This window comes from Lissotriton helveticus, chromosome 10 (assembly GCF_964261635.1).
Source record: "Lissotriton helveticus chromosome 10, aLisHel1.1, whole genome shotgun sequence".
Taxonomy (NCBI): Eukaryota; Metazoa; Chordata; class Amphibia; order Caudata; family Salamandridae; genus Lissotriton; species Lissotriton helveticus.
Window position 1 is genome coordinate 13,867,191 of NC_136071.1, and position 23,239 is coordinate 13,890,429.

Sequence of the window (23,239 nt, forward strand, 5' to 3'; positions counted from 1 at the left end):
AATGATTATTGCATCCGGTATTTGCAAACATGCATATTCCTAGAGAGCATTTATAGTAGTAGGTCCTTTGTTAGGACAAAGATACTGAAGGATCTTTGGCGAGGCCTTCTGCTTGGTCTTGAAGCTGCCTCTTCTTACATTATCACCACATTGCATTTCTAGCCACGAGTAGGGTGGCTAGAAATGAGGTCCTGTATCTGTTCTGTGGACGGGTGCTATGGTTTCCTAGTATGAAGATCAATGTGAAGATCACGATGACCGCCGAGACTGAGCCCTGAGCGGGAGCTCCCGGGCTTTGGGATCAATCTGTCGAGAATCCCACCCTGGCCTGTTCCCATCAATGGCACCGACGCCATCCTGGGTCCAGAGACCCTGCTCACCTCTCTGGCGCCTTGAATTGCTCCCTGGTGTAACGGCTGACCCCTCCACTGTCAGCCGAGCTCTGGAGCCTCTTCCGGCTGCTCTCTAGGGCAATGACTAGGGCGGAGGCTGAACTGCCTGAACCCTGCTGTGAGTGGACTTCGCGGCTCTCCGGGCCAGAACTCCGACTACATGGAGGCCATAGGGAGGAGACGCTCAAGCCAATGGCTCACACTAGTTGCGGTGGAGTTTCGTCCAGAAGATTTTACAGTGTTGGAACCATGGCATCGGCTCCAAAATGGCAGACGCTCCTGATCGCAGCATCTGGAGGTTCATCTGCTTTCTTTGCTGAGCGGCAGATTTCTGTGGATGGAGCCACCCAAAGTGAGTATTGTGCCCCACAATTCACTAGGTCATGACCATAATACGTCTTGACCTAATCCATAGTAGCAATCCGAGTGACGTGATAACCCTCTTTTCCGACCTAGGACGCCAAATTCGACGGCGTTTTACATCAGGCGACCTTATTAAAAGTTCACTACAGGAATATATTCTAAACTGGGGCATTATCGTTTATTCCACATCTTAGTTGGAAACGGAGGGTCCAACTAGTCCACGGACACCAACCTGTGTAAGGTGACATCTACCTCCTTACTACTCGTGGATATCTCTTACTTATATTTCGTGACCGTGTATTGGACTACACATCAAATGATCTACCATTGATTGCCCTATAGATTGAGACTGCATGGTGACTTTACACGCCACTCATGTGACTTTGTAGATCGAATTTAATCAACCGGACACTTGGACATCCATGACATATAGTTTCGCTGCCTTGAAAAAGTCTTTGTAAAACTAAACACGTGTCTGCAAGCCGTGTGCTGGGAACTTTTAATGAAGTATTTTTGAATAAAAGAATATCAAGATCATCGCACGTTTTGGATCCCTTTATATAAGAATATATTCTGTGATTGTCTCTATGTTCGGGTCTAATGTAACTACACTGATTATATTAGGATATTGATACTATAACGAGAGGTGTGCTGTTGAAACCCTTATTTGTTGAGTTCATTTGGTGCACACTTTGTGTGCAACTAACGCCACTGGGTAGTTGGTGTATTGTGGGTAAATTGAGCACCCAAATCCAGACTTCTTGAAGCAATTGCTGATATTACATGTATACAAATTTGTTCTTTGAATGTGCGGACATTTCTCTTGTTTAGGGAACACTACTAACCAAAGTCTTCAGGTACAGTGGTACTTCCCTACCACTGCTGATCTGCCAGAACTGATCAGTTTCCCAGCCCCCTGTTTCCGCATCCCTCCCCCATTCCTATATTTCTCTTTTGGGGACTTGTTTGTTCTGTTTTCTGACTATGCAACTGTAATCTAATGATGGCATGAAGAAAAAAAAAATCTTGTTATTCCGAACAGCTAAGACCTGAGCAACATGGCTGAGGCACGGTGGAGCTGCCAGACAGCTATGGAGACCGTCCCGGGTTCACCCCTTCAGCCGTCACCTTCCCAGACGGACATTGGGCACATTTCTCCCCGTTGTATCTCCTTCCTCCCCCCCTGTATCTCCTTCCTCCCCCGACTAATTACTGTAACATTATTTTTATATTTTTTCTTTTGCCTATGTTTTACTATGCTCTGGTAACGGATGTAATTTTTAACTTGTAAATTAATGATCCTTAAGTAAAGCGCTCTGATACCTACGGGTCTAGCCAGAGCGAAATAAAACTTGACAAATAAAATATGCAATTGGACATTCCATGAATATGGAGGAAGGGTAATGTAATAATGAATTAGTGCAAGGGCAACAACCATAGTCTTGCTGAACACCTACCTACTTCTTCAGTGTTCCAACCCTCCACTTCTGCCGCCAAATAGTGAAGGATTTAGGGAAAGGTGGGTGCATAGGGACGGCTGGGTCCCTATGAACACTAAAACTACTTCTAAGGCAAACCACTTCTATCGGCTTTGGCTGTTAAAAATTGAGGAAGTGGGTGGAACATAAAGTGCCGAAATAAAAGATCATATTTTTTCTTTGCAGGTACCCTGTTGGCTGAGCTGCGGGAGTATAACTTGGAACAGCAGAGGCGGCTGCAGTGTGAAGCCATCTCACCTGACTGCCTTCCTGAGGACCAGCCTCAGACTACTAAATTAAAAGGCAAAATGCAAAGCAGGTAAGTGCTGCCTCACGCGCTCCCATAGTCTCCACTAACAATGAGAAATAGAGGTATCTATTGCAAACTTAGCAGTTCTAGGGCTTACTCGGGTAGCCTCACTATTAGTTGCACATTCCTGTGAATCCTCATGCACAGGAATGTGTAACCAAGTTGCAGCCCTTGTTTTGCAATCCCATGTCTGTGCAGACCAGCTTGACTTGATTCAGAGGTTGTCTGAGTTGGTTTTCATTTTAATTGATTGGATTGGTGTTGTAGCCATGAGCGGAAACAGGCCAAAATGTAGATATTCAAGGTGCACTTGTTTATTGTTTAAGACTACATTTTGAGATTGCCATTTTCTGTTTCTGGGGCAGTGCCCCAAACTAATTGTCCAGGAGTTTTGGTTTTTGGCATATAGTATTTCTACTCGAAGTAAAATCACTATCCAAATAGATATTGAGTTAACAGACTCCACTGTAAAACTTTCCTTCAACCTTGTTTCCAAATTCAGGAGCGTATATTTAAAATTTTACTGCAAAGGTTTTTTTTACTGCTCTATGAGAACAGGAGGTGAGTCTGTCACTTCATGGTTTGGTCTGTCTTTTGCTTCCCCTTGAGTCAATTTATCTGCAACAAATGATCCTTTTAAGCAGATTGAAATACACACACGCACACCCACAGAGCGGGTAAGAAATTAAGGCGATGCACGCCAATTGCCATCCTAACCTGATCGTAGTCTTCCTGATTATATTGAAATGTCTTCATCCCCCTTCATTTGGGAACCATCCACTATAGAAACAACAAATTGGAGTAACTGTCAACTCTCACCCAGCAAGTGAACAACCCCAACCATGCCGGCGGTCACATCCGGAGCCCCATCGTCACTAACTTCAAGAGCATCACAATGGACAAGCCCACACCTCTCATCCGGATCGGCTATGTCCTTTTCCATTTCATCCTACCCATCCCACACCATCACTAAACTGCACCCACTAAATACTCAAGATGAAACTGGAATAGGATCTCGAAAGAGATGTACCATGGAACTCCTAGGCCACCAATGACACCACCACAACCCATCAACTTCAATGCCTGGATCACAAACACCTTGGTCCTTTTCAAGACTACAACCTCAACTAAGACAAGAAAGGAAGCAATCTGGTATACAAAGCAATTCGGACTTTCCAAATGATACTGCTGTCAACTTGAACGCAGATGGAGACAGACACACTACAACATCAATGAAAGCTCCTTCAAGTCAGCCCTTAAATTCTAACTTGAGCAGATCTGATCTACTAAGCATTCAACTCTCTGCGAACAACCGCGCCAAATAAATGTTTTCCATTGTGAAGGATGTCCCCTCACCCACTGCAAGCTCCACACTCCTCACCCCCTCGCAGGACCTCTGCACCCAGCTCTGAGTTTTACAGCAGCAAGATCTTCAACAACTTAGAGCCCCAGCCTGACGTTTCTACCCTTGCTGCCAAGCTACCCACAAGTCACACCCTCTGAACCCCTCCACCACCACCCAACCGTCAAACCAAGACCATCTGAAAGAAACAGGTTAGTGTTAGATACCTTACCTTAGAATATCCCCAGGCGTCAGACTGGATCCCGAAAGTTTTGCTTAGCAGTACCCCTGCGTCGTCTGCGGCTCCGCGTCCGTCGTTGGCGCCGGGATGACGTCGTCAGAGTACTTAGACGCCGCCCTCTCGTGCTGACGTCATTCCGAGCTACTCAGCATGTCCGTCGATCCCCCGATTCGTCTGCCTCTTCAGGAGGACCTTCTGTCGCAGCAGCAGGGGACAGTCCTCCACCCGAACCTGTCCAGCCTCCACCTCCATGCGTGGAGATTAAGCGGCGACAGTTGAGGCCATTTGACTTGCCTCCTGAAGTCTGTAATGTCATTCTGGCAGCAAGGCTTCCCTCCACAAAATCGGTATACGCCTGCAGGTGGAACAAATTTGTGGCATGGTGCACAGCAAAGGCTGTGGATTCACTTTCTGCCCCCCTTTCAGAAGTTCTCCTCTTTCTTATTTCTCTTGCCCAGCAGGGCTCTGCACTGGGCACTGTCAAAAGCTACCTCTCTGCCATTTCAGCCTTCTTAAGGCTACCTGATCAGCCTTCCTGTAGGAGAGTAGGGTCTGCAATCCTATGATCACCCAGATTTTTGCTTTTTGCTGCACTGGTTTACGACTTTCCCTGGCTGTGGGCCTGCTAATCAGACCCACAGCCTAGCTGTTCTCTCTATCCAAATTGTACTCGGGTACTGAATTGGCCCTGGGCCCTCTCCAAGTCCCTGTACCCAGGGCTGAGGTGCACCCAGAAGTCTCCCAGGGGCTGAAGCATGTATTGTGCCACCCCTGGATTGACTAACTAAAACTGACACAACTGGCTGCACGACAGCTGGGGCAAGGTGGTGTACTCACCCTTTGCTTTAGATATAGTATACCTATATCTAACCCTAAAAATGGACACACAGATCTCCTATCAGTCACTCCTATGGCAGGCCTTAACAATCCTGAAGGCAGAGTGCTTGGAATCGTGTGAGATGGTGCTCTGGCATGAGCTGAGCCTGTCTGCGGCTTTCGGGATCTATCCCTTAGCCGTTTCCATGATATCGCATACCATATACTCTTAAATGCATTATAATCCTCGCGGTTATGTGCCAACTCTGGTATCGCTTTATCAAAACATGTCGAGTAAGGTGTCATACGAATTGGAATACTAACCCCTCGCCAATTCTGGCGATGGGGTTAGCATTCCACCCTTCTAGAGGGACACGACATGCATGTAACCTATAACCCGGTTAAAAGTCAGACAGAGCCTTAGCATCCACAAAATGGATGCTGCCACCGAGACACAAGTCTGCCCTCCTGCTGCTGGGAGTCCTCCCAGAGCAGGAGATAAGGACAAAGGGTTTCCTGCCAGGGGCGGTGCCAGCACCGTCCCAGACAGGGTTTTGTGTATTGTAGGTAGGCAGGGCTTTAGAGGAAGGTGACTGCACGTGGCACCCCGGTGCTCACTGTGCATAGGCTGGCTGGAACCAGTTCCAGGGTCACTCCAGACCCTGTGCTGGGGAAAAGCCCGCCAAGGAAGTGGGTGTAACCACCCCCCTCCTAGTCCCACCCCTAGGGCAGGACTTAGTCGCGTGCCAGCCCCTTTTTACAGGATAAAGGTAGAGACTGGCCCCCTTCCAAATCAGATCATCTTTGAATCCTGAAACTACTTTCCACGAAAGGAACTCAAGACTTCTTCCTAAGATTTCTCCCTTGTGACTAAGGAGTAGTCACCCTGCATCCGCAGGCACCATCTAAGAACACTGCGGTCTGCTGCAAGTCCTTCCTCCGGAATCCGACTGCCCAGCTCGACGAGAACCGGCTTCCCTGGCACCTCTGACCTCTACCTGCATCATCAGTCACGCTGAGATTCGTGGGTGTGACGAGACCTCGAGGGACCGGCCATCTTCAAGACTGCACGACTTCTTTCCAGCAAGCCCGCCGAGTGAATTCCTGGTGAGTGCTTTGGGGTCCGAGAAGCCCCCACCCTGAGCAGCTCCAGCACCGAAGAGCAGCCCCCCAGCATCTCCACGATCTGCGTGGGGCCCTTCTGCTTTTTACTGCTCACCGCGTTGTTTGGCTACTAGCCCGCTGGCTTGTGGCCTTCCTGACGACGCCCGACGACATTTCTGCTGCTGGTCTGGTTGCTCCAGACTGGCCCTTGCTTCCCTCCATCGGAGAAGTACCCTGGACCCTCCTGGTCCGCCCAAGACGCCATTTTAGGTCCACCGCGTGGGCCTTGCATTTGCCAAGACTTGTTGCCCAATCCTGGGTCCAGCGACGTCGACAGCAAGAACCTTCGTGGGACAGCTCGCACCTCCATCCTGGTCGCCGACAACGCCTCCTGGTCCGAGAGACTGCAGAGCCCAGCAGCGCCCACTCACCTGACTGCGGTGACTTCGCCCGGTGCCATCCTGGTGCCCACTTAATCACTGGCTAGTGATTCAAGAACTTGGTCCCCTCTGCTTTCAGGTTTTCTTCTTCCTTGATCCAGGCTTGGATCCATCGAACTTTTCTTCACTGGTCGCCTGCCAGCAACTTCTTCCTTCCAGGCTCCTGGTCCGGCAACGAGATCCCCGACGTCTTTTCAGACCTATGCAGCTGCAGCCCCTGGGCTAGGTAACTTCGGCACTTCGGTGTCCCAGCATAGCCTCACTATCCTAGGGTCAGGATCCACTGTCGTTTTCTTCCTACCAGGTCGGGTTCGCCCGTGAACACTAACTTTGCCTTTACTAGCCTCCGTAGACTTTGTCCCGCATCCCGCGTGAGAGTGCACACTCTGCACCCGAGTCCCCTGGGTCTCCTAGTAGTAATCTAACGATTCCCTAGTCCAGTCCTAGCGATTCCAAAGCCTATTAGAACTGTTACTTACCTGCTAGTAATTCGCATTCCACTTTTAAAGTATATGGTTTTTCGTGCCCCTCGGGCATTTGTGTATAACGTGCTAACTTAAGTATTTTCGTAAGAGTTTTGTTGTGTGCCTAGCACCCTGTCCTCATAAAGAGTACAGGGTTGTTGTGATTCTAATAAATACACTGTTTATTTTCATAACACTTGTGTGGTGTCCTTTCACTGGGTGTTCAAGGGGTAATGTGATGGTAAAACAGCTGGCTTAACACGCCCTCTAGAGTCTTAGCCTTAGACTGCTCGTATCCATGCTACTAGGATAGCTGGTCTATAAGGTTGACTTACAACCAATCATCAATAAGGGTTGTTTGGACTGATATATAGTGATCACTAGAATAGTGAACACTGCACATCAGGCCAACTTCTCACACTTCCCTTTTCAAGTCGCCTGTTAATAGGTTCTTGAAGGGCATCACTCACATGTTTCCTCCTGTTCCTTTCTTGATGCCTCAGTGGGACTTGAACCTGGTTCTGACCTACTTGATGTGCGCTCCCTTCGAGCCGCTTCACAATTGCCTTCTCACCCTTAAGACTGCATTCCTAGTTGCCATCACCTCTGCCAGGAGAGTGAGTGAGCTCCAGGCTCCGTCTTCTCAGCCTCCTTTCCTTTATGTCCATCCGGACAAAGTTGTTTTGAGAACGCGTCCCTCTTTCCTGCCCAAGGTGGTTACAGCCTTTAATATCGGGCTGTCCATCACCTTGCCCACCTTCTTTCCGCCTCCGCATCCCTCGAAAGAGTAAGAGAGGCTCCACCGTCTGGACCCAAAACGTGTGCTCTCATTTTATCTGGACCGCACACGCCAGTTCCGGGTGGACGACCAGCTCTTTGTTGGTTACGTGGGCGCTAAGAAGGGACGGGCGGTGTACAAACTAACCATTTCTCGATGGGTCGCTTTGTGCATTAAGGCTTGTTATTAGTTGGCTAAAAAAAGAGCCTCCTGTTGGGCTGAGGGCCCATTCCACTTTGGCCACGGAGGCTACCACTGCCCTGGGTCGGGGAGTCCCCTTGCAGGACAACTATCAGGCCTCGCTGCACACGTTTGCTAGACATTACTGCCTGGACAACCATGTCCGGAGAGATGGCTTTTTCCGCCGCTCCGTTCTCCAGGACTTTCTGGTGTGATCTTGGTTCGCAGACCCACCACCGGGGTTGGTATTGCTGGGGTATCTATTCTAAGGTAAGGAATCTAACACTAACCTGTTTATTTCAGATGCACAAGTTACTTACCTTCGGTAATGATATATCTGTAAGAAACAGTAGTTAGTATTAGATTCCTTACTACCCCACCCATCCTCCCCGTTCTGTGAACCGACATCTAGGTTTAAGGTATTTCCCTTTGAGGGCCCTAGTTTTTATGGCACCAGTATTGGTTTTTATCATGGCTCTGCGTTCCTGGCGCGGAAAAGCTGTGTATAAGAACTGACGTCCGCGCGCGAGGGCGGCGTCTAAGTACTCCGTCATCCCGGCACCAACGATGAGGGACGCGGAGCCGCAGACGACGCCTACCGACACGCTGGGGTACTGCTACGCAAACCTTTCCAGATCCAGTCTGACGCCTGGGTATATTCTAAGGTAAGGAATCTAACACTAACTACTGTTTCTTACAGATGTTCGAGGCATGTGGGCTGCTGAATTCATATCTGTGCATAGATCGCCGCCTAGTGTTGGGTCCGGATGATTGCACATTGTTGTCCTGGAAGAGTCTTCGAAGTATCACGAGATAGGTGGCTCCTCCCTCGGACTACAGTGCGCATGGGCATCCTCTCCATCCTCAGATTGTTTTTCTCCGCCATTGCGTTCGGATGTACTTTCCTACTCTCCAAGTTCGGAATCAAGAAAAACTCTTCAAAAGGCCTTCGGATCCGTCGGTATTGTTCAGCGCTCGGTGCCGATACACTTTTAGAACTTTGTTGCACTCCAGTCGTCAAATCGGGCCATGAGGCCTTCTCGACACCACGTGGACCGACCGTCGATGGAACGAAGTCCATTTAAGTACTGCCCTCAGTGCAACTCGAAGTTCCCGCGCACAGACAAGCATCCAGTGTGCAATAAATGCCTATCTCCAGATCACAATGAAGATAGCTGCCTAGCCTGTGCCCAGTTCCGATCCAAAAAGACTATTCGGAATAGACGGGCGGCGAGGCAAGAAATGCAACGGTCGGCGCCAGAACCCGATAACATCTTCGATGACGAAGAAGATCTAGCGAGCGCCGAAGACTCGGATCAAGGCGAAAGACAATACTCTGAGCCCGACTCCGAATACTACCCCGAAGAGGGAGAATTAATCGTTGATCTCTAGGACTATGATCAGGACGTCGTAGCAGTTGAAGACGACTCCGATGACGACAAGGGGCGAACAGTGAGTACACCGCCCCATATAGACACTACACCTCTATCAGAGACTCAGGTCGAGGCATCGCCAGCAGGCCTTAGCCGAGATCAACATCCTTGTTCTACAGCCCCGCCATACGGCCCGGCTAAGAACATATAAAAAGAGCCCTCTGAGACACATCACACGACATCGGTTCCACCGAAACTAATCGACAATACAGTCTTCGGACCGAACTACGTCGAACCGAAGGTCACGAAGCCAAAAGGCGTCGAACCGAAGGCCACAGTAACACTGCAACCTTCGAAAACAAAGACCGTTGAGTTGGCATTGAAGAGCAAAACAGTCGAGTCGAGCTCAAAGTCCAAGGCCGTCGAGTAAACCTCGAAGCCGAAACACGTCGATTCGAGACAAAAGCACGTCGAATCGACCCCCAAAAAGCGCGTTGAATCGAGCAAATCCGCCTCCGGTATCGACAAGGGGAAAAACCGGTCGACGAAGGTGGACGAAAGGAAATCGGTCGAGCCGAAGCCCATCGAAGCGAAGAAGGGCGTCGAGCCAAAACAGCAGGCTCCAAAACAACATAAAGACACTGTTGAACCGACAAAACCGCTCGGTCCGAAACAGGTTGTGAAGCCAGCCAAAGACGTTCAACCAACAAAACCCGTTGAAAAACAGCCTAAACCGATCCAACCACCTAAACCGGTCGAAACCACAAAAAGCGTCGACCCGAAGAGACAAAAACCAAAGGTTACAGCACCCAAACCAAAGACTGTGGAAGAGGAACTTATTCACCCATATCCCTCCACAGAAGACCAGTCAAAACTGTACATTGACCCAGAATCTGTTAAAGTGACTGTTTATACCAAAAAGAAAAGACCTCTACCAACTGAAGATCTTTCCAGAATCCCACTAAAGAAAAAGAGAGACTGTGCTACATCTACTATATTCTTTGAACCTATCACTCCGGCTATGCCTACTACTCCTTCTGCCCCAACCTCACCTGCACGCTCTGACTACAACCCTGATGAAGATCAGGACGCAGATGTAGGTTTTGGTTTTCCACAAAACCTACTTCCAGAGCCAAACACACAGCCATGGGGTGGAGGAGGAGAACCAGACACTGAAGGGACTCTGCCCATTAAGACCCTGCAGTATACCCCACTAAGCCATCACCCACAGAGGATAGAGCAGCAACCTACCACAATGTAGAGATGCACTCCGATGCTAATGAGGAAGACTTCCTCTTTGATACACTGACAACATCTGAGAGACACGTTAAAACACTCCCAATGTTAAAAGGGGTATTAAAACATGCAAGTGACATTTTTAAGGACACTGTTAGAGCACGGGTCCTAAACCCTAGAATTGAGAAGAAATACAGGGCTGCACATATAGATCCTACATACATCAAAGGGCAGCTACCCCTAGATTCCTTAGTGGTATCCAACGCACGTAAGCGTGCAAACTCGCAGACTACTGGAGAGGCTGCACCTCCAGACAAAGAGTCTAAAATCTTTGAGGCATCAGGCAAGAGTGGCGGCTCAGGCAGCAAACTCATGGAGAATAGCCAATACGCAGGCCTTGCTAGCCAGATATGATAGAGCGCACTACGACAGTTTAGAAGAAATTCTACAACACTTACCTGATCCCTACAAACAGCAGGCAGATGAACTTATACAAGAGGGAAAGCTCATCACCAATGCTTCCATTAAATGTGCCCTAGACGCGGAAGACGCAGCTGCCAAATCCATTAATACAAGCGTACTACTAAGGCGCCACGCATGGCTTCGTATATCAGGGTTTAAGAATGAAGTCCAGTCTACAATTCTTAATCAGCCAATCAACCCGGGCTTTTTATTTGGTCCAGCAGTTGATTCAATTCTGGACAAAATGAAGAAGGATGCAGAAACTGCAAAGTCTATGGGAGCTCTCCAGTCCCAACACCGGGGCTCCTTTCGTCGCTCCAATTATAGAGGAGGAGCACGAGGAACATCACAGCAATCCAACTACAAGAGTAACACACAATCCACATATACCAAAAACACCAGTTGGGGTGGTTATAGAGGAAACAATACCAAGGGAAGAGGTCGTGGAGGCAACGCAAATAGATCCTCCACTAACACAAAGCAGTGACTTCTTGGCACTACCCCCAGACCACATAACACCAGTCGGGGGAAGAATACAACAATTTCTGCCAGTCTGGTTAAATATCACCACAGACAAGTGGGTCAGGCAAATCATCCAACATGGCTATTGCCTAGAGCTCACCTCAACTCCACCCAATATACCACCCGTGCACCGTTCAATGTCACAGGAACATATAACGCTACTACAGCAAGAGGTCATCAGTATGCTGCAAAAGGGGGCCATAGAACCAGTCCCACTGCAACATAATGGAACAGGAGTATACTCTCTATACTTCCTAATTCCAAAGGACGGGTCTCTCAGACCAATATTGGACCTCAGGCCCCTCAACCTGTACATTCTGTCAGAGCATTTCCACATGCTCACTCTCCAGCAAGTCTTACCATTGCTTCGCCAGGGAGACTTCCTCGCAACCTTAGACCTCAAAGATGCATACTTTCATATATCAATACACCATGCTCAGAAAGTATTTGAGGTTCACCATTCAAGGGCAACACTACCAGTTCAAAGTCCTGCCATTTGGGGTGACAACAGCTCCACGAGTGTTCACCAAATGTCTAGCTACAGTGGCAGCACATCTCAGAAGGCAACACATCCATGTGTACCCCTATCTGGACGACCGGCTAATACACGCGCCTACAGCCCAGCAATGTGCCACCCACATGTCAAAGACCATTCATCTCCTGCACAGTTTAGGATTCTCACTAAACTACCCAAAGTCACACCTGCAACCCTCCCACGTCCAACAATACCTGGGAGCAACAATAGATACACTGGCAGCAAAAGCATATCCCAACACAGCACAGGTTCAGGGAATGCAGACGCTGATACAAAAGTTCATACCCCATCACTCAGTACCAGCTTGAGTGTTTATGCAGCTAATAGGCATGATGCCCTCGTGCATATTCATAGTCCCTCACGCAAGACTACATATGCGTCCGCTCCAAGAATGCCTAGCAAGGCAGTGGAACCAGGCTCAGGGGCGATTAAAAGACCTAGTGTTAGTGACCAGTCGGGCATACAACACTCTGCATTGGTGGAATCCACAAAACCTTTGCAAGGGACGACTGTTCCAAGAGCCTGTCCCACAAATAGTGTTGACAGCGGACGCATCACTAGTAGGATGGGGAGCCCATGTCCTACACTACACAGTACAGGGACTCTGGACTGTACAGCAAAAGAAAATGCATATCAACCTTCTGAAGTTGATGGCCATCTTTTTAGCCCTAAAAGCTTTCACGACACACTTGCGCAACAAAGCTGTGTTGATCCGGACGGACAACATTACAGCTATGTATTACATTCAAAAACAGGGAGCAACACACTCGCCACAGCTGTCGCACCTAGCTCAAGCAATGTGGAAATGGGCCATTCAGAGGAACATTTTTCTCATGGCAGAACACCTCCAGGCAAGGACAACCAAGTGGCCGACCTGCTAAGCAGGCACAGCCAACAGATGCATGAATGGGAAATTCACCCCAAAGTGCTCCAACCATTCTTCCGGAAGTGGGGACAGCCGGAAATAGATCTTTTTACCACAAGCGAAAACGCAAAATGCCAGTACTTTGCAGCCAGGTTCCCACATCCGCAGTCGCAAGGCAATGCGATATGGATGAACTGGTCGTGCAAATTTGCGTACGCTTTTCCCCCAGCTCCACTAATACCGCTGGTGGCACGAAAAATGCGCCAACATTCTCTGACGCTAATCCTAGTTGCTCCCACGTGGGCGAGGCAACCATGGTACACAACGTTCCTAGAACTGTCAGTAGTGCCTCATCAAAGACTGAGACTCACTCCGAGTCTTCTAACTCAGAACCATGGAGAAATCCAACACCCAGACCCGCAGCAGCTTAACTTGGCGATCTGGCTCCTGAAGTCCTAGAATTTGGATACCTCAACTTGCCTCCAGATTGCATGAAAATTATCATTTACTGTAATAACAATGACATTAACCCACTTGATGCTTCCACTCAAAACATCATTTGCTATCTCTTGCACCTACAACGGTGCAATTTAGCCTTTTCATCCATCAGGATACATTTAGCTGCGTTAGCAGCATATCTGCAAAACAGGCAACACCTTTCACTATTTAGGGTGCCAGCTATTAAAGCGTTTATGGAAGGACTTAAACGCGTAATTCCTCCCACCCTCCTTCACCAGTCTGGATTCTAAACGTTGTTTTAACCAGACTAATGGGACCACCTTTTGAACCACTACACTCATGCGAACTACAATTTCTTACTTGGAAAGTGGCTTTCCTTATCGCCATTACTTCGCTTCGAAGAGTTAGTGAGCTGCAAGCCCTAACTATTCAAGAGCCGTTCATTCAAGTACATGCAAATAGAGTAGTCCTTAGAACAAACCCTAAATTCATGCCAAAGGTGGTATCCCATTTCCATATTAATCAAACTATAGAACTGCCAGTGTTCTTTCAGAACCCACAGACAGTTGCTGAGAGGGCCTTGCATACCCTAGATGTTAAAAGAGCTCTGCTATATTACATAGACAGGACTAAAACATTTCAATTGTTTGTTGCCTTCTCGCCACAACACAAGGGTAACCCTATTTCAAAATCAGGTATAGCCAGATGCATAGTTAAGTGCATCCAAATATGTCATATAAAGGCAAAACGCACCTTAACAGTTCCCCCTAGGGCGCATTCCACACGTAAGCTAGGGGCATCCATAGCTTTCCTGGGAAATATTCCTTTACACAAAATTTGTAGAGCAGCCACGTGGTCAACCACACATACATTTACAAAACACTATTGTGTAGATGTACATTCCAAACAGCAAGCAGCTGTAGGACAGGCTGTTCTCAAAACTCTTTTCCAGACTGCTGCCGCTGACACAGGCAGCCAACGCTAGGGGAGAGACTGCTATACATTCTATGCACAGATATGAATTCAGCAGCCCACATGCCTCGAACGGAATATGCTACTTACCAGTATGCATCTGTTCTTGGCATGTAGGGCTGCTAACATTCATATCGCCCGCCCTCCTCCCCGGTGCCTGTCGCAGCTGCAGCATTCACTCTTTGCATGGAACTCTTACTGTACTATACTCCATCTCTGCCACAATGACGAAAAACAATCTGGGGATGGAGAGGATGCCCATGCGCACTGTAGTCCAGGGGAGGAGCCACCTATCTCGTGATACTTCGAAGACTCTTCCAGGACAACAATGCGCAATCATCCGGACCCAACACTATGCGGCGATCTATGCACAGATATGAATGTCAGCAGCCCTACATGCCAAGAACAGATGCATACTGGTAAGTAGCATATTCCATATCGTTACCGAAGGTAAGTAACTTGTGCTTTACACCTGTTGCTTTGTGTGAGCCAGACTGCTTAGAGCCACAGCTACCCAGGGTTGTGCGAAGAGCTTCACAAACAAAACTTGAATGGTCCTAAAGGAGTTGGTTGTGTATTTCACAACCACACCATATACTACATGCCATTTCCCCACAACTAACATTTGTTCCAACTGGTAGCCATTGAGCTGCTGATTTTGGACTCGAGTTAAATGTCCACTAAAGGACATTTACTCTTGTTGCTTTCAATTTTCTGGTCAGAGGAATGGGTACGCTACGCTTCTTTATGGCCATCAAAACTTAAATTCTTTTTTTTCATCTTAATACATGGATAATCTTTGAATTTCCTGTGTGCCTTTAATTCTTGATTACACGTTCCTTATTGACCTTCACATGTCACTGCTTTTGATTTTTCTTTGTTGGCTGTCTTCTAATTTTTGGTTTTGATTTTGTTTTCTTTGATTTGCATTCAAATGTCTTCACTTATCTCCCTCAACTTATGACCTCTTATCCAGCCCTGCCCTCCTGCCACTTTTGTTCTTCGAGATCAATCTCAACCTGTACTGTCACTTTATATTGCTCACCTGCTATCTTATGCTTTTCTATTTCCATCAAGAATTCACCTTCCCATTGAAGTATTCCTCTGGACCTTTTGATTTCCTCAATGGTTACTTGCTTCAACATTTTACTTGTATTAGACCTTACTAATTTTTTTTTTTAACTGATAATTTGGGTATGAACAATACTTGGTGTACGTACCTAATAAGCTAAATTCAACTGTTGTAGATGTAAATTATTCCTCCCCTATACCCCGGTGAGTGTTTTATGCCCTTGAGTCCTGGGCCAGGTGCGAGTTAAAATGTCAGGTTTGTGCATGTCGCCCCTGTGCGTTCCAGGTTCGACATAGCTGAGAATGTGGTGATTGTGGCCTCCCAGAAACGGTCGCTAGGGGGCCGGGAGCTGCAGCTGCCTTCCATGTCCATGCTGACCTCCAAGACTTCAACACAAAAGTTCTTCCTGAGAGTGCTGCAGGTGATCATCCAGCTTCGAGATGATACAAGACGTGCCAACAAGAAGGCAAAACAGACTGGCAGGCTAGGTATGTTTCAATCTGAGCCTTGTTGTAGTACAGGATTGAAATTTCTTCCTCACATCAAGGATGCCTGTTGCTACTTTGTGCTCCCCATAACAGTATCACTCTTTGCTTGTTCCATTTCCTTTGTCTTCCTTTATTCAGTTAGATTAATATAGTTCCCTCCACTACAAGGACACACATCCTTCTAACCAGAAGTGACACCCCGAGGACCTCTCCCTCCCGTGCAGCCACATGCTTCCTTGGCTCTGGGCAGTACACTTGGTGCACACTCTCACCCGCACATTGGCACCTCTCACTCTTCCTCCTGTTCTTAGTTGCCCCTGGATTGAGTCTTTTCTTCCACACGTGTGCTCTTTCCTTGGTACTTGATACCTCTGAATGGTTCCTTCTCACAGACACCTACTTTCTCTTGCTCCAGATTAGCTATCAGAATGGTGTTCACACCCACACCTGTGATTTTTCCTTGTGGTCATCCTTGGCTGTAGGTTTTTCTCGCAGGTTTTGCTTTCCCTCCCCACATGCATTTATTAGCTTCTTCAGCCAATCCAAAACCTCACTTGGGCCATATGGAACTCATTATGTTTACAAAGCTCCCACATGCTTGGACACTCATCCCAAATTAATTTGTCTCCCTCTTTATCCTGGTTGAATCTTGTGCCTTAGATCCCAGAAACTGATCTTTCACGGTGGCTTAAGGGTAACTGAGTTGCCTCCACTCTGCCGAATGGGAGGAGGGGGCACCGAGTCTTTCATATTTCAGATATTCACTGCACGTTAACTAAATAGGGGCCCTCCAGAGTCTTTCCCCCTCTAATGCAGGGGCCTGCATTTTGCCCCTGGACCTTGGTATTTATGTATTTTAAATGTGTTTAATGAAAACTCCAAGACTCAAGACCATTTAGCTCTCAACATGTAATACTTAAAATACTTTTTTTTTTTTTAATTAAAAAAAGAAACCCTGCCAATGACTTGGGCTTTTCCAGGCAAAATATATTCACACACTCTTTTTTTTTTTTTTTCTCAGGTGCTTCCAGCCTGGGCTCGGCTAGCAGCATCCAAGCAGCTGTGCGGCAGCTGGAGGCTGAAGCTGATGCCATTATACAAATGGTACGTGAGGGTCAAAGGGCGCGGAGACAGCAGCAAACAGCAACGGTTAGCATGATGCCTGTGGCGCTTGCAGGCCATCCATTATTTTTATTTTGGCTTTTCTGTTGTCATCCCTTCATGCTACCCATTGTTTCTTGTGTAGGTCGCATTGTGAGTCGTCTTGTTCATTTGTCTGCATGTCTCTGGAATCTCTGTATGTGGGAATGAGCTGGTGCCTTCGTAGACCTCTGCTCTGAATATGGCAGTTGTAGCACAGCGTCGCCTTGCAATGCAACCGTTCTGTGGCCACACTTAGCATGCATTTACATGAAGCGTATGCTGTTATCCACCTGCGCTGAGTGCCCATCCTGCCATGTGTGAATTCCCTGGCCTTGCAGATTTGATGCACAAATGGCCTTGTTTGTGTTGATTCGAGAGAAACTATGCAAGATAATGGTCTCGGTCACTCCATTTGTAATGCTCCTTGGTCTTTTTTACCTTCTGCCCACAGCCTTCTTGAGAATGAGGGAAATGGTTCAAGTATAAACAGTAATTCACATTCATATAAGTAGCTTGCCTTCCTGGCCGTACGTGTACGTACTGCACACCTGCAGCCTGGAGGAATAATCATTCAGTGCTGAAAGGTCACTTTCTGTATCCCTTCTTGGGTTGACCCGCCACTCCTCTCTACTCCAGATGCCAGGGTTTCCATTTTATTACAAATGGGTTTACAACATTTTTGCAGCTCACTGTGGATTACATTTGCTTTTCCTCAGTGTAACGCGTGTAATGGTCCTGCCTGCCCTCTTGCTGACCATCGTCTTATTCCTCAGGGAAGCTCAGCCTGACTAATCCTAGGAAAGTGAGACTGAATAGCTTTGTGTTTTTCTATTTGTATGTTTTCAGTCTTACTTCCATTTCTTTTTCATGGTTTGTATCATTAGTATCCTTACAGTAACCATAAAAGCATCCTCTGTTCTCTCTATAACGCTGTCTCTTATTTAGTCGGAGCCCAGCCAAGCAGAAGTGTCTACCAGGAGGGACGAGTCCCCCATGGATGTGGACCAACCCTCTCCCGCAGCCCAGGACACCCAGTCTGTTGGTCAGTATTCAGTGCTGCCAGGTAATACATTCTTAGTACTGAGCAGGGATTGGACTGGAGTTGTAGCATTTAATCGTGAGCTACTGTAAGCACTAGCCATAAAAGACACAATGGGGCAATTTCAATAATCTGTCAATGGGGTGACCGGATCACATGCTAAGGTTTGTTTTCTTATTGTTCCCTAGTTTCGGAAGCATCTCAGCCAGTCGAAGCAGAGAAAGAGGAGCGCTTGCCAGAGCTTCCGCTGCTAAGTGAGCAGCTGAGTCTAGATGAGCTGTGGGACATGTTAGGAGAGTGCTTGAAGGAACTGGAGGAGTCGCACGACCAGCATGCAGTTCTAGGTAGGTCTTTAGGATCTTCTTCAGCTGTTCTGTGGCTGCGGTCATGAGACTTGTATGGAGAAGGTTCTCGGAAGGTGCCAAGACCATCATTATTCATTGATTGCCTCTTCAGGGGATGGGAAGTGGTGTATAAGGTGTCCTGTGTTGGGAGAGAAGGTGTGTACCCTGTTAGCTTTCAAGTTATTTATTTTGAAAGTTTTATGTAGCGCGAGCATGACCACCGAGGGTATCACAGCGATTTACAGATTATGCAGCAAGAAGGGTACAAGCAAACAAAACTGAATCCACAAATCGAAACATTCACAGTCTAATGTCTGACATTCTCCTGGGGATGGTAGCAGGGCAGTTCTGTTTCCATGCCGTTGTCCGAGCGGGAAGGATGAGGATTCTCACTATCTTATTGTAAAGCTGTGTGGATAGTCCAGTCCATATTTACGTCTTATGCACCCCCGTGCTACAGATCCCTCTTTGGTGTCTCCAACAGCAGGACAGATTTCTTATGCCAGTTGTGGGTCAGTGATGTGGATATCACAAGCAGAAGTGACTTTGAGCTTCCATAAATTCACTTCAATCCTTTGACATCAAGTTTGTTCTTAATTTTGTGTGCCACAGTTGGTATCCCACCATAAAAGAAGGTAAAACTCTTCCTGGTGGGTCTAACGGCAAATTTTCACCTTTAGATCATCCCTAGACGTCAAACTGAATCCAGAAGATTATTTGTTATAGCCACCGCGCGTCACTAGGTGGCGGTGTGTGGTTCGGCGTCAACTCTTCTCCACCCTCAAAGTGACCACTGCATATAGATGCCACTCAACCGTGCTAACGGTAGTTCCGTTATTTCCTTGCCCCCGTACACCAATCTGAAGCTAGATTCTAATTTTCTTATACTGGAAGAGTTTTTTCGCCTCAAATTTAATCCACTGCAGTAACATGTCCTCTCCTAAGCCTATGTGGTTTAAGGCATTCAGGGACTTTCTCAAACAGATTTCTGTGACCGATCCCCATGAGGTGTCTCTCTGGTGTGTCGGGTCAGTCCACGACTCCAAATCATGCATGAAGTGTGCCCTGATGCACCTAAAGTTGATTCGGGAACATAAAATCTAGTTGTATGTCGCAGAGCACTGCAAGAAGCCGCTTGAGGGCCGTTCTCGCTCAAAGTAAAGGACACTTACCCGTTCTCTGGTCCAGTCCAGTGACCGGTCGTCATTGCTGTCCAAAGTCTTCAGGTAATTCATATTGTAAAAAGAAGCACCAGAAGTCCACGCAAGCCTCCCCTATCTCTGCCTGAGAATGTGTACGGATGGCTAGGGCCCTGCAATCTCGCTCCTAGTCCCCTACTGAGGAGCCAATTTTAAAGCAGATTCATTGCACCCCAAATTTTGGAGTTAATCCACGACACCACAATAAAGTGAGGTGTTTAAGGAAGCCATGCTCTACATCTTTGGCACCCTTTCGGTGTCGTCTGTACCTCCTAGACCAGCGTTAGGTTCAGGTCTGACTCCGGAGCAGACTCCACGCTCAGCAACAAGATCCATGCTTTTCCTGCTGCGTTGATACCAGAGCAGTGCGTTCAATCCCATTGTTCTGTCCAACTCCTAACTAAATTGGTCTTGACCGTGGGAAGTGGTTTTGCCTCAGTCCCTATGTGTCTGACTCCTATACTCTGAATCTGTGCCTTTTCCAAGTGCTACATGCAGTTTGAGGCGGGCAGGAGCATTTTCATTTTGCTGTGCTCCTTTCTGGCCTCACCAGTGACCCTCCAGTATTCACGAAGATGGTGGTAGTCGTAGCATGCTATTGGGCGTAGCATTGAGTGGCTGTTGAAGGTGGACTCTAACAGTAATGAACCACCTCCAGATGACAGCAAGCATCCGTACATTGCCGGGGTTCACGATCAACGTGCTGAAACCACACCTCACTCCTTCGCACAGGGTCCCTTTCATTTTAGCCATTCAGAATACTGTGCATGTTCTACTCTTCCCTCTGGATCAAATAGTCCAGGATTTCCCAGCTAGGATTGTGATGTAGCATCCTTAGACCTGGGTCTCAGTAAGTGTTGCTTCGAGGATTCCTGGCCTAATGCCCTCCTGCCTCCGGGCGTCTGCGTGCCAGATGGCATATCCAGGCTCTGCAGTGGGATCTGAAGTCTGTGTGTGCAGCACCAAGGAAACGGCTCTGATTCCATTCAGGTCTCAGAGGAGACTGCATTGGTGGAGCTTTGACTGCAATTGACCAGCTGCAGACCCCTCTCCCTATCCCACCCAGAGCTGACGTTGGTGACCTACATCCCTGCTGTGTTAAGAAGGTCATCTAGGAGAGGTAGTTTAGAGTGGAGTCTGGTTTCCGGTATAAAACCACCTCCAGGTCAACCTGCTAGGACGCGGGCCATCCAGTTTTCTTAGAAAGCCAGCTTGCCATCCGTCAGTGTGAGGCTGCTTCAGGTCCTTGCGTACAACAGCACTGCCATGTGGTATTGAAATGAGCAGTACGGGTCTATGCAAGGAGCCCATGTGACTCCGGATATGGTGTCATTTTCAGGGCATCTACCTGATCTACACCACCTGGTGAGATTTTGAAACTCAGGGCGGACAAACTCAGCCAGTGACGCCTAACAGATCGCCAATGGTAGCTTCATCTGGAGGTGGCTTCCAGCAATGGAAAGAACCCTGGCTCAGTCTCTTCGCTGCTGATGAGAACTAGCAGTGTCAACGCTTCTGTGTAGGAGTTCGCACGAAGGCTCTCACTGATTCATTCCAACTAGAGTAGAACCTGGGACTCCCGAGTACCTTCTGCCACTGCTTCTCCTGTCCCAAGTTCTTAAAAAACAAGACCCAAATCATTCTGGTGGCTCCAGACTAGGCAGGGAGTGTGATACCCAGAGCTTCTTGGCATGGGCAACTGGCTGCTGCTTCGGAAGGATCTTCTATCGCAACAGCAGCAGGGTAGGGTCCTGCACCCAGGCCTGCGCAGTCTACACCTCAAATCCTGGAAATTAAGAGGTGGCAGCTGACTGCATTTGATCTACCTCCCGAAGTATTGTTTGTCCTACTGGCGGCTTGAGGGCCTCTCGACCAACTTAGGAGGAGGGCGACCTCTTGCATAGATGGACCAGCAAAGAGAGGCTGCATTGATGAGGACTGCACCTGGTGACTAGCGAAGAGAGGGACTGTCTGCCATGTCCTGCTCAAGGAGAAGCTGTATCCAGAACCCAATCAAGCTAAGAGAAAAGTTGGTAGCCCAGAGTTTTTCAAGCTGTTACCACTATAGCCATGCAGCACCAAGGACCGAGACCCGACGCACCGAGTCCGGGAGTCCTATCGGGTAGTTTCAGGATCCCTATGAAGGATTATTATTGACTCAGGAAGGATTGGCCTGTGACCGTGACAACAAGCACTTCTAACCGACCACATTGACACATATCTCAGTTTTCTTTGAAAAGATTTCTAAGTTACAATTTGTTGACTTTGCCAAGGCTTGTTTGCAGCTGTCTGAAACTGCTTGTAAAATCTATATCTTCTGAACCCACCGGTGGATCTTTTTTGTTCTAATGTTTAAAATCTTATAAACGTAGTCTATTTTTATAAATTGGTGAGAGATTTCATGAGTGTCGTTGATTTCTTTGGTTGTTTTGTTGCTGTTTAAATGCTTCAAACTTGTTCCTCTGTGTAAGCCTCGCTGCGCAGTACCACAGCTACCCAGGGTGAGCTGAGGGTTTAACAGAGTAAACCTCCTGGACCTAAAGGGGCTGGTAAGTGAATTACGCAGTGATATTGCTCAAACACACCGTACAATGCAATATATTTACTCTCACCCGTCTTGCATCCACACTGGCTTTCGGGCCAAGGTGCGCCAGAAGAGCACTTTCAGTTCGCTGTGGTCCCTTTCGACTTTGCCACGGTCAATCAGATGTTCAGGAAAGTGATGGTGGTGTGGCTGCTACCCAACGTCTTGAGTTCAGGAGTACATGTATCACCATACCCCAACACCTGCATGCTGACGGCAGGCTTGCCACAGTCGGGTGTACACCATCTACCCTCTTGATATCCTTGGGGTTTACCACCGGTGATCCAAAGTCCCACATGGGCCCCATGCAGAGGACTCTCTTCATGGGGGCCTACTGGACAAACGTCCCAGAATCAAGGCAGACTCTCAACGGTACTGATCGCAAAGGAGACAGCTCGAGATCTGTGTCCACCTGACCAGCAGCAGGCCACTTTCCCCTCTCCCTCTCAGAGCTGATGGTGGTGATGGATGTGTCGCTTCTGGGTTGGGGAGGAGCGGTCCGGTAGGAGATGAGATCAGAGGCTTCTGGTCTTCTTTATAAAGCCAGCTCCATATCCACTTCCTGGAGCAGCAGGTAATCCACTTAAAAACGATAACCTTCCTGCCATTCCTCAAGGGTGTGCTAGTACTGGTCCTCACAGACTCCACCATGCTGTACAGCATCAAACACCGTTGAGTGGGGTTCTGAATTTTTTGCCAGGAGGCTCTACATCGCTCGAATTGGCTGGAACAATGGAGTGTCTTCCTTGTCGCCAACCACCGGGCAGGGCACTGAAATGCCTGATTTGACGAGTTTGTTACCGTAAGGGTAGACCCAATTAGTGTCCCTGGGTATATAGCGGTACAGTATGCGAGTGGTCCCAGTTCAGAATTATGTAAAAAGCACAACATTTAACTTAATCAAAAAACATATCAAACAAAGGCAATGAATGTAGTTCACTGTTATTTAATCACAATGAACACAAAATGAAATCAAATAAACATTTGGATGAATGAGTGCCCCAAGTGAAAGAAGGGAGGGTGTGAGAGAAGGTTCAA

The 23,239-nt window shown here is 47.8% G+C and overlaps 1 protein-coding gene across 2 annotated transcripts in view; it reads left to right on the top strand.

Moving 5' to 3' along the window:
- HUWE1 (HECT, UBA and WWE domain containing E3 ubiquitin protein ligase 1) overlaps window positions 1-23,239 on the top strand; it is a 1,655,742-nt gene that overhangs the window by 1,565,683 nt on the left and 66,820 nt on the right. The window contains exons 69-73 of one of the 2 annotated variants that reach the window (XM_078664564.1): window positions 2,420-2,552; window positions 15,660-15,892; window positions 16,914-17,041; window positions 17,981-18,077; window positions 18,263-18,418. In XM_078664564.1, the coding sequence (XP_078520690.1) occupies window positions 2,420-2,552; window positions 15,660-15,892; window positions 16,914-17,041; window positions 17,981-18,077; window positions 18,263-18,418 (747 nt within the window). The remainder of the gene's footprint in view (window positions 1-2,419; window positions 2,553-15,659; window positions 15,893-16,913; window positions 17,042-17,980; window positions 18,078-18,262; window positions 18,419-23,239) is intronic. The other variant, XM_078664565.1, reaches the window with a different exon arrangement.